The sequence below is a fragment of the Xenopus laevis genome, chromosome 1L, assembly GCF_017654675.1.
Source record: "Xenopus laevis strain J_2021 chromosome 1L, Xenopus_laevis_v10.1, whole genome shotgun sequence".
NCBI lineage: Eukaryota > Metazoa > Chordata > Amphibia > Anura > Pipidae > Xenopus > Xenopus laevis.
This window is the reverse complement of record NC_054371.1, coordinates 103,582,557-103,594,750: the sequence shown is the minus strand read 5'-3', so window position 1 is coordinate 103,594,750 and position 12,194 is coordinate 103,582,557. Positions and strand designations below refer to the sequence as shown.

The following is a 12,194-nucleotide window of genomic DNA, read 5'->3' as shown; positions in this document are numbered from 1 at the left end:
AACTTAATTTTGGTTGGTCTATTTGAATTCGAATTTCGAATTTTTTTCAATTCGAAATTCGACCCTTGATAAATGTGCCCCTTAATGTCTAAAAGATTCATTGGTTCTGATTCACTGTCCATACATAAACAACATTACCTAAATGGTAGCATTTGCAGTACAAGTTCGGGGTAAATTCTGCAACACAATGATGTCATGGTGTAAAATTGGAAGGGTGGATCTTGACCCTATGTGCTGCATTGTGCGTTCAGATGTGTAGTGAATTTCTTACATTTCAAACTACATTGTATATATATATATACTGTACTAAAAACATATAAGTTAATGTTCCCCAAGCTTTATTTAAGAGTTCTTTTCTCATTGTTATACCTTAAAGTCATATCAGTTCATTCATTTGTTTTATCTGTAATGATCCCAGGTGTAAAAACATTGTCCATAAGCATGAAATGAATATGGGCTGGTAAAAAGCTACCCAAACACACCTGCAGATTGTCAGACCTGAAGTAATATTTATGAAAGCAAACATGCCAAGGGAATAACTGGTTAGAGCCTACATTTGCTATCCTTTTCACTATTGAAACTAGATCTAGATAAAATACTATTTGAATTTCATGTTTACTTAATGCTTGAGTAAAAGTGCATTATCTATCTGGGTACATATATACAGTATAAGGTGAAATCAATAACCAGGAAATTTTATTTTGCATTCATATAGTGGTCAAAATATGCAAAGACAATGTCTCACAGACAGTTTAGAAAATGTGGAGACCCCCTCCTGGATTGGTATATACGCATTTATATTAAACGAATTGCTGTGAAAGTAAGTTTTAAGACAAATTGCAGCCCAATAAGATACTCTTTGTTTTGCAGGGTGTAGTACCTTAACTTTCTTCATCAATAAGAAGCAAGATACTGAAATTACTGGCTCTATTGTCCAAAAAAGTTCCCAATGGGGATATTGATTCCACTCCAGAGGGTATTAATGAAAGGGTTATGAGCTATTATGCAGATCTCTATAGTTCCAAGATGAAAGTAACGGATGAGGAGGTGGATCAATACTTAATTGACACAGAAATACCAGAATTTGATGTAGGTACAATAGCACAGCTAGCTGAGCCAATTACACAAGAGGAGGTGCAGGTGGCGATAGGAGCCTTCCCAGGGGGTAAAACTCCAGGATTAGATGGCCTCCCCATTGAGTGGTATAAGCAAAATGTCAAAAAAATAGCCCCTCTGTTAGTAAACTTGTATAATGATGTAAGGGTAGGGGCACCCCTTCCGGAGTCTATGAGGGAAACGCTCATTATACTGATTTTAAAACCAGGCAAGGACCCCTTGGAATTCTCCTCGTATAGACCAATATCGCTTATTAATGTGGATGCCAAGATACTGGTGAAGGTGCTTGGGACTAGACTGGCACCGCACCTGGCCACAGTTATTTCACCGGATCAAACGGGCTTTATGCAGGGTCGCACAACTGACATTAATATCCGGCGGCTGTTTACTAATATTTCAGTGGTACATGATAACCAAGGAGAGAGGGTAGTGGCGTCATTGGATAATGAGAAGGCGTTTGATTCGGTGGAATGGAGCTATTTATGGGCCACAATGAGGAGGGTGGGTGTGCCCATAGAATACATCAAATGGGTGCAGGCACTTTACCACTTGCCGGTGGGCAAGATTAGAACCAACACCAAAGTGTCGAAGGCCTTGGCAATCGGAAGGGGCACTAGACAAGGTTGCCCCCTGTCCCCTCTTCTGTTCGCTCTTGCCATGGAACCAATGGCCTGTCGAATTAAACTTTCGCAGGAGGTGAAGGGTTTACACCTGGGTTCGTGTAGGGAAATTATCTCCATGTATGCAAATGACACTCTTCTTTACCTTCCTAATCCAAATCAGGCTCTCACTGGGGCACTGGCCATAATAAACTTACACCAAGGTATTCAGGGCTGAAGATCAATTGGTCTAAATCAGTGATTTTCCCCATTGACCCCCTCCCGCCGAACCTACCTCAGAATGTCCATGGTCTTCAGTGGGCAGAAACCTTTAAATACTTGGGGATATGGGTACATTCTGATCTCCAGAAATATGTTGAGCTGAACGTACAACCCATCCTCAAATATATAGTGGAAAGAAGGGAAGCTTGGGTGCATCTCCCCCTTACCCTACTAGGTAGAATTAACTTGTTTAAGATGATAATCCTTCCAAAACTCACATATGTATTTCGACAGTCCCCGATTGGCATACACAAGGCTATTTTTACCAAACTAAAGAGTATAATGTTGTCCCTATTTTGGAACAGTGCACCACCCAGGTTAGCCTTGAGCACTCTGCAGCTCCCTATTACCCAGGGTGGTTTAGCGGCTCCTAACCTCTACTGGTACTACTTGGCGTCACAATTGGTGGTGGCGAAAAGCTGGGTTACTCCTTCTCACACTAACGCGGCAACGCTCCTGGAAGCACAAATAGTGGGTTCATGGGAAGGTTTAAAGAATCTGCTGTATAGGGGTACCTCCCTTACTAAGAATCTGTCACCCTTAATGTCCACCACAATCAAAGTGTGGCAAACTGTTTTGCAATTTTATCCCAAACGTCAACCGCACTGTTCAGAATTCTCCCCACTGTGGTGTAATCCCAGACTCCAACATCTCCGCACTATACCAGACCCGCAGTAATGGGCACGATATGAAATTAAGTACCTCTCAGACGTTATGCCTGATGGTAACCTCAGCTCATTTCAGGACTTGAAGCAGAAATTCTCTCTTCCTAATCCAATGCTCTTTAGGTATTTGCAACTGAGGCATGCTATAGAAAATCAATTTAAGACTGGCCCACCGGACACTACCCCCAGGAAGGTAGAATTAGACATCCGCTCAGAGGCTATTAGGAAACCTCTTTCATACTTTTATGCCCAACTGATCAGGGTTGGTAGTCCCTCACTCACCAAACTGCTAACTAGATGGCAGCAGGATATTCCTGGGCTTACTTCGGAGGAATGGGAGGAGATTCTAGAATTGAGTTTGGATGGGATCATCTGCAGTAAGGACAGAATGACCCAGTTGAATTACCTGCATAGAATATATCTTACTCCCTACAGGCTAAATAAAATGAACCATGATTTGCGGGATGAATGCCCCAGATGTTCTAACTCGCCAGCAAACTTTATGCAAATGATTTGGAACTGCCTGGCTATGCAGACGTTTTGGGGTGAGGTCAGTCAAATAATTAGTACTAAAACTGGTATCCCAGTGCCACTGAATCCTAAGGTGTTAATATTGAATCTACTGGGGGAGATCTCCCACAACAGGGCACAGAGGACGCTTCTAATCACTTTATGCATGTACGCAAAAAAAGCTATAGCTTTGAAATGGAAATCTAGAGGGGATCCAACGGTACAGGGCTGGGAGCAACTCATCAACAATGCGCTCCCCCTGCATAAACTTACATATATGAGAAGGGGCTGTCTGGAGAAATTCAATAAAATTTGGGTACCCTGGACAGAGGAGGATACGGGTCTGGGCTAACTGCAGTAGAAGGACATACCTGTATGTTAAACTGTTTTTTTTTCTTTTATATGTATACGTAATTGGAATGAACCTGTGTATAATAACCTGAAAGTGAATGATGACATCATGCTGGTTAATGTTTGTAAAGATTGTTTATTTGGTTAATGAAAAGGAAAACAAAGATGCATTGCTATTATACAACTGTTTTTCTGTATTGCTATAATTGCACAATAAAAGAATTGTTAAAAAAAAAAAAAAGAAGCAAGATACTGTATGGGTAGTCAAATGTATGAATCAATTTTGTATGTGGTTTTAAATATTTGTGTGCTATAAAAAAGTTATTTTTTCTATGAATTATTTTTGTGGCATAAAGTTAATTGTTGCTAGAAATGTAAAAAAACACTTTTTCTTTTTAATTTAATTTTAATATTTTAGATAGACAGGGGTTATTTACAAGAGCAAAGCCTTCCTGAAAATCCCACATTCCAAAACCAATATTGTACCTCTTATAAAGAACACAGGTTTACCTGATATTCTTGCTAGTGTAGGGGAGCAGTAAATATACTTCCCCTACTGTTGTCAGCTATCTATTCAGTTTATAGGGCTGATTTACTAACAGAGGTGCTAGATTGCACCAGTGCAGTTGCCAATAGCAACAAATGAGGAATTATCTTTAAACAGTCTACTAAATGACTGAGGGTTAGTTCTGTGTAAAACTATGGTGGGAAGAGATCCAGCCTATCCAGGTCCATACATGCCCTGTGTTGTATACTGATGTCTGGTGATGTACCCTGGTGGTATAAAAATATGTGTTTTTCAGTGAAGTCAGAAAGGATGAACTTCATTAACAAGGACTACTTAGTGCTGGGCTAGATCTTACATTTAGATTGTAATAACAGTAAGACAAAAAATAGAGTTATTTAGTAGAAAAGTATGATGTCCCAAAAAGGGGGTAGAAGATTAGTTTCCCGGTATGATTCACCAAGAGGGCTTTTTGCAATCTTACAACTAAGATTTTATTCTGAATGAATGCATAAGCAGCATAAAAATTTAATTTAATATCAACAAAGCTTTCTTAACACCACTGTTAAACAGGCCTATAGCTGTCAGGCTGAGAATGGGACCAGTTTTGGAATAATGGCACAGATTAACAAATCACCATTCTCTAGGCAGCATCAGATGTCAGACATCAACGAATCCATGACATTATGAAGAACTGTTTAGACTGGTTCAATACGTTTAATATAAAATATAGTATTTCAAGCCATATTCATTTATAGGGTTTAGTTCTCCTTTAAACAGTCCTCCAGCCATTCTTTCTCTTAGTACAGTGGACCCCCTTTCATTTAGGTACAGAATGGTAGTAAAAATTGTAGATTTTGGCAAGCCTGCAATAAAATCTATGGAGATTTCAAGCCAAGGCTATGAAGGAACTGGTAGAGCCTAGAGTAATACAGGCAGAAATACATTTTGTGACATCCTGAACAAATGCAGGTTGACAAAAGTATCTGAAAACGAGGTCATTAGGCTTTCTAATGGCCCAGATGACATGCGATCCAGGAAGAATGATCCCATGAAAGGACTTGAGTAGCCTTGAGGAATAAAGATCTGGCATCCGCTTTGACATTCCTGGAATCCGGTCAATTAGAATCTAGGAAACTGAACCTAGAAATGAACAATGTCCAATGAATTTGACGAGGATTACGTCTTTTGTCAGAAGAAATATATTCTATGTTTTTTGGTCAGTAAGAATAGAAATAGGTTCTGAAGAACCCTCCAAAATATGGCACAATTCTGCCAAAGTAAGTTTCACAACTAACAAACAGCTCTCTGTTATCAACATCATAGTTTATCTCCACGAAAAAAGAACGCACAAGGACGTTATGGCCTTTGAAATCTGGATTACTGAGACAGGATAGCACACATACAGAACAGAAGCATTCACATAGAGAGCAAAAGGACAGGAGATGTCAGAGTGGATCAGAACAGGAGCAGAGTTGAATTCAAGATTTAGTATTACAAAAGCTTTTTCAGCTTCAGGTGACGAGCAAATTTTTGAGTCCTTCCAAGTGAGAATTGTGATTGGGGAATACAATTTAAGACAAGTTCTTAATAAATTGAACTGAAGAAGCTGCTCGGATCAGTAGTGAAACGTCTTCAATGATTACTCAGCAAGTCCAGTTGATTTAGATTTACCTATACTAGATACCCCTTAATAAACCTTTGATAAAAATTATCAAAGCCTAAAAATCTTTGAATAGCTTTCAACCCAACAGGAGCGGATCAGCCCAAACTGCAAATACATTGGCAGAATCCAACTGAAATCCAAAAGAGGAAATGCTATAACCTAATAATTAAATCTTGTTGATTTCACACTTTTTTAAATTTGGCATAATCTCTCTAAAATGCTGAAGAACAATCTTGACTTGAGATACATGTTCAACCAGAGTGGAGGAAAACAACAGAATATCATCTAAGTAGACCACAATACAGGACTGAAGTAGGCCACAAAAAAATTAAAAATTCCTGAAATACAGCTGTGGCATTACATATGCCGATTAGCATGACAAGATATTCATAATAACCATCCCTGGTGTTAAATGCAATTTCCCATTCACCACCTATAAATATATATTTACCCATTTTTATTTTTTCACAATGAGTAGTTACCAAAAATATCTAGTTTTATATATTCAACTTATCAGTGCGGGCCAAGCTGCTGGAGCGTCCAAGGCAGGGTGCACGCATCACCCCGCTCCCACGTTCGCTTGTGCGCCCTCGCTCCCTCCCATGTATCAGAGGCAGGATCGGTCCTTCTAGGGAACTTGGCTGCTCCTGTAGTTATCTGCAGCGGGCGTTAGAGGCAGGAGAGCGGGACGTCTTCTTCACATCAGGAGCCAGGAACTAGGGGCAGCCAGGGAGAAGAGGTACGTGCTTGTCGCCTCTTCACCTTTGCGCCCTAGTCACATGCCTCTTCTGTCTACCCCTAGTTCCGGCCCTGCAGCTTACTATTTGGCCTTCTAACAACAAAAAACTGCAGACTGTGTGCTGTTCTTCTTTTCATTTTGTCGTCTGTACATGCTAATGCAGTACTTTGGCAATGCTCTACATAAAGAGAATCAAACTGTGGTTGACGACCCTTAGCATTCATATACAGATGAAGCCACTTGGATTTGTGAGTTAAATGCGTCATGACTCAGGGGTAATTGAAGAAACTGTGTTATCTTAAGTCATCTTAACTCATTTAATGCATTTAACCTTTTCATTAGCATACCAAAGCTCCATTGTTCACAATGGTGAATGCTTTAATTAGATGGGTTGTTGTGACACAGTTTTCTGTGTTAAATGAGATAAATGGGATATCTGTGTTTAGTTATTCTGTGTCAAACAGACAAACCAAAGTGGCTGCATCTGTATATATGATATCTTTGAACCTAAGGACATATGGAAGATAGGATGCTATAAGTTTGAAGCGATTTTCATATAAAACTTATGAAAACTGCCAGCAAAGTTTTGCAGTTTGGTGAGTCAAAATAAATATATTGAAATACAGGTATGTGATCCCTAAATTGGAAACCTGTTATCCAAAAAGTTCCAAATTACAGTTCCATAGATTACATGTTATCATTCACTTAAAAATGATTTCTTTTGTTCTATGTTGAACAACTAATCCTTATTGGAGATAAAACAATGCTACTGGGTTTATTTAATGTTTAAATTATTTAATAAGGGAAAGGTTCCATATCAAGAAAACATCAGGTCTCATCACTGTTTAATGAAAACAACCACTGTTTTGTTTCAAGGGTAGGGAGAATTCTTTGTAGTTTTGCAAAGTTTTGCACAAAATGAGGCTGATTACAAACATACATGCTAAATTGGTGATCACTGAAGCCAACCAATTAAAAAACTGGTTGCAGAGGAATTCTGTAAAAAATATATAATGAAACTCTGAGGGAGTGTAGGACTAGCCAGACCAGGGATACATTTGGGACCTGATATCCATAATGCTCGGTACCTGCGGTTTTCTAGATAATGAATCTCTCTGATTTGGATCTTAATACTTTGTCTTCTAGAAAATCATGTATAGATTCAATAAACCCAATAGGCTGGTTTTGCTTCCAATAAGGATTAATTATTAATTGATTTGAATTAAGTACAAGGTACTATTTTATATTATAGAGAAAAAGAAAATAATTGTTGAATATTTGGATTATTCAGATAAAATTGAGTCTATGGGAGACAGTCTTTCTTAAATCTGAGCTTTCTGGATAACAGAGTTCTGGATAACAGATCCCATACCTGTAGTTGTAGGAATTTGGCCAACTTAAATTTATTGCAATATATGAACAAACAACCCCTCTTTTGTTTAAAACAAGGAACATCTTTAGTATAGTTTTGTGCAAGTCTTCTATTGATATGGATGCAAAGAATCAATTTTTCTGTCAGTAGAAACACAAATGTGCCCATCTGGAATGCCCAAGGGGTCCTCTGGATAATTTGCCAATGCCCAATATGCATAGGATTACCACCCAATCCCCCAAAATACATCCCTAAAGAGAAAGAACACAAAATGCTTGAAAATCATCTGGCTGCTGCTTCAGATGAAATGCAAAATGTGTCTTTATTTCAATACAGAACAGAGCACCGTATTCAAGAAGTTTGTTACCTTATCACATGCATCTTGCATGTGATAAGGAAGTCACAATATAAGCTAGCAGGGGCTGCTTTGACTGATGTGTAATTTCTGTATCTCTGCACAATATATGACATATAAATTAAGCATAATACTAGTAACATATAAGTTTAGACAATTTTAAGGTTATTGAAATAGGAGCCACTTGTATTTAAACTTTTCTCTTTAACGCTAAATGTGTAGCTGAACCTGTTGTTAACCACAGCCACATTTACAAATGCAGGGTCTGGAAAAACTATTGTATCTCATGTGAATCACTAGTGCTTCTGAACCAATTCAGGTATGGTTGGGCACCATGCCCCCCTACCTAAAATTCCTAGGCTGGGCCCTTGTGGCACTTCCACAAATTCGGGCCTGATGCTGAGGTAATTCCAAGGTTCCCGCTAGTGGTGTGCAGGATCCGGCCCGAACCCGTCTGACCCATGGGTAAACCTGTGGCATGCTGTGAGCTAAAGAATAACACAAATGCCATTTTGAGCTCTAAAAATTATGCTATCCTGGTCCTGAAATGTTAACCGCAGGTTGCATTCAGCCTACCAAAAAGCACACGCAATTGCTGTGGGTGCAAATTAATAATATAATAATGTAGAAAAGCATGCCGAATTTTGTATGAAATTACACTTTGCACTCTGCACTTGCAGCGGTAAATTACCCCTTTTATCTATATTTGTCCTCTAAGACAATATTACATAAGAGTTGCTTGTATTTAAACAAAAGTTTTCTTTTACGGCCAAATCTCCCCTAGTTTACTGAATTCCCTCCATCATGTAAGAAAATCAATGATCATGAACTATGTTAGGGAAAAAGTCATTCAATAATATCACTGTAAATTACAATATCGAATGTGTTTTATTTTAAAATATATAATATCAAGCAAATGTTTACAGATGTAAAAGATCAATAAAAGATCAATAGAGTACACATATAACACCTGAATAGGTAGTGGGTATTTAAATATTATCCTAAACAAATGTAAATTCCACCAATGCAGCATTATGCCACAAATCTGAAATATTCATCAATTACACAGATTAAACAAAGTAAAGATTTGTTTATATCTTTAAATCGATACTAACACGTTCCTATAAAAATTATAGGAACGTGTCAGTATCAAGTAAATGCTGCACCCGGAATAGTTCCCCTCAAAGCCCCCCTAGTCCCCGTAAACCTGCGTTCACCCGACCCTCCGACACTGCTAAATGATCTTCTGTACCGTTTCAGTGATGCTGCGCGATCATTCCATAGGTTGATTACGAATTAAAACAGGAATTCAGCCTATCGAAGGATCGCTCCACCCCCAACGAAGAAAATCTGTTAGTAGTGTCAGCCGGTCTGCTGCACACAGGTTTGCGGGGCTGGGGGCGGCTTTGTGGGTAACTATTCAGGGTGCAGCATTTATTTGATACTCACACACACGTTCCTATGATTTTTATAGGAATGTGTCAGTATCGGTTTAACTGCATTGTTAGCGCTTTTTTCAAAGTATCAAAATGCTTGGCAGAAGTTATTTTTGCTAATTAAAATTGCTGTAAGCAAACAATATTTGTCATTTAATTTTTCTCTATTTCTGCCTATTATTGGCTTCCCGAGGCATGGAATGAGCTAAATAAGTTCGTTGTTGCTGTCATGAATAGTACTTGAATTTTTCTGTGATCAAACAAAACAGAGGAAACTACTAACCCCAATTTTATTGTCACTAACAGAACACAAGGGACATTTTGGGCAGTCATTATTCTTGATCTATTCTAGTACTTTTGCCTTCTTTCAACAACATTTTTAGAAAGCACTGAACATATGCTTTCATCATGCTTGAGCTCAGATTTTTTTGGTTGTTTGTTCTCATTTCATAAATTAGTAGCTTCCAGTCAAATGTGGTTGGATGGTAGATACCTTCCAGCTTGCTTACCCTAACTGATCTGTACAGCACATGTTCCTTGGTATAATGTCAGGCCTATAGTTAGTAGCCTTTCTGGATGCTTACAGAAAACAGAATGCCAACAGAAATGTTTCTAATCATAAAGAGGAGATGTAAAGAATGTGTCTCATTTGTTACCAAACACAGCTGTGACTTACTTTTGCTGAGTTCTTTGAGAGAGTCTGGAAGCCTCTGCAGCAGCCTTTCTTGCTTCAAACTCATCTCTTTTCAGGACTTCACCGCTCCCTCTGTAGCCTAGCTCCACCAGCTGGCGGGCCAACTCTTCATCCTAACAAACAGTATAACAAGGTATAAAAACAATTATACATAAAATAAACCAATAAGATTATTTTACTAGCAATATGGATTAATGCTAACAAGGCTCTGAGCTGTATTAAAAGTGAGAGAGAATAAAATTATGTGTATGCAGATTCACCCAGGAGCCCCTTTGACTTGGATGGATTCTGTTCTCAAGATAGCCTTGTCACTGGTACCCTGGCCTTCAGGGCAGCGTTAGTCCTATACCATTAAAATCTCTCTGCGTATAGCAGGCACCAGTAAAAGTGAACTGTTGCCCATGATAAACTAGGTATAGACTGGCATTTGTGTTAAATGACTTCTTTTTTAATACTTCTTCCTTTGTTAAAAATAGAGCGAGAGAGACTATGGGTTTTCAATGTATCTGTATGATCTTGAGATCTCTTCTTGCCACTTGGTATAAGGAAGCAACCAATCTCAAACATGTCCCTGCACACCTCCTAGTTAGATGTGATGTCAGTAAAGATAGCGCTAAGCTCTGTTTGCCATCCCATGGGTTAATGGGTGTTGTATTAGGAAGGCCTTTAGCCTTATGTCAGATCTTTCAATGTAGCTTGACAACGTTAGTAATGAATATGATCACACTTGTCTTTGTCATGATCATCCTTCTTTATGTCACACTATGGAATTTTAATGTTGGTACTTCTCGGTATACTTCTGTATGTTATGTGTATGTTCCTTTGGAGCAAGGAAGAACCAGGCAGTGGCGGATTTCATCCAGGGGCACCCAGGGGCCACTGTCCTCTGGCGCCCCCTCGCACATAAAGAATTGCGCGCATGTGCATACTTTTCATAGCGGAGCACTAAGAGCCTAGTGCTTAGCACTCCAGAATCAAGTTAGTTAGCAATGCGGCTGGGCGGCATGCCAACCCTTGATTATGCTGCCCTAGGCCCGAGCCTGGAACCAAGAGACAGTATAATTCTATGTATGCAGAATTGGGAGCCAACCTGACTTAAATGGATTCTGTTCTCAAGCTAGTTATGGTCACTAGTACTAGTACTAGAGCCACCTGCTTGGCTGTAAGAGCAGTTTTTCTATAGTGTGGAGCAATATCTCTATGCTCTTCCACTGGTAACTCCCTTTTTAAGTCTATAAATAATCTGTGATTCCTTTGTTCAGGGTTCTGACTCTTGTGTCAAATAAGCTTTGTCTTTCGCCTCAAGTAGTTTCTATGACAAAAGGGGTATAGATTTGGGGGGGGGGATGAGGGCAATTCTTCCCCTTTACAAAGCACTGTTAAAACCACATCTAGAATATACAGTACAGTTTTGCTCTCCCATGCTCAAATTGGCTGATATTGAATTACAAATATTATTGAATGAGAGAGAAGTCCAAAGAAGGGCAATTAAAGGACCAGTAACATCAAAAAATGTTTTTGAAAATTCGTTACTATACAACGAAAAAAACCCAACACAAACTGAATTTTAAAATAGCAAAGCCTTTATTAAAAAATAATTTACAGAAAGTCCACTTCCTGTCCTCTTCAGAAACGGCGAAAAGGCGACCATCCATCCTGCAGCAATCGATTTCTCCTCCCTGCTTTTCTAGTGACAGCATGCGGCTTCTTCTCCTCCTTGATTCGGGGCCCAGAAGATTCTCGATGAAGAAAGAAGACACCCTGGCTGTGGTGGTGTGCTGGGCTTCCATGGGTTCGCTGTGTCACCTGCTTTGCGAAGAAGGGTCGCTGTTGTGCAGGAGCATGGCTGTCTGCTCAGGGGCAAACATATGCGGGAACGGAGTCTCTGAAGGCACAAGGGAAAT

The 12,194-nt window shown here is 39.2% G+C and overlaps 1 protein-coding gene across 7 annotated transcripts in view; it reads right to left on the bottom strand.

Annotated features, from left to right (window-relative positions):
• The window catches only part of cfap299.L (cilia and flagella associated protein 299 L homeolog), a 230,172-nt gene that overhangs the window by 192,814 nt on the left and 25,164 nt on the right, over window positions 1–12,194 (bottom strand). For all 7 annotated transcript variants that reach the window (XM_041582281.1, XM_041582296.1, XM_041582275.1 and 4 more), the window contains 1 exon segment: window positions 10,273–10,403. In XM_041582281.1, the coding sequence (XP_041438215.1) occupies window positions 10,273–10,403 (131 nt within the window).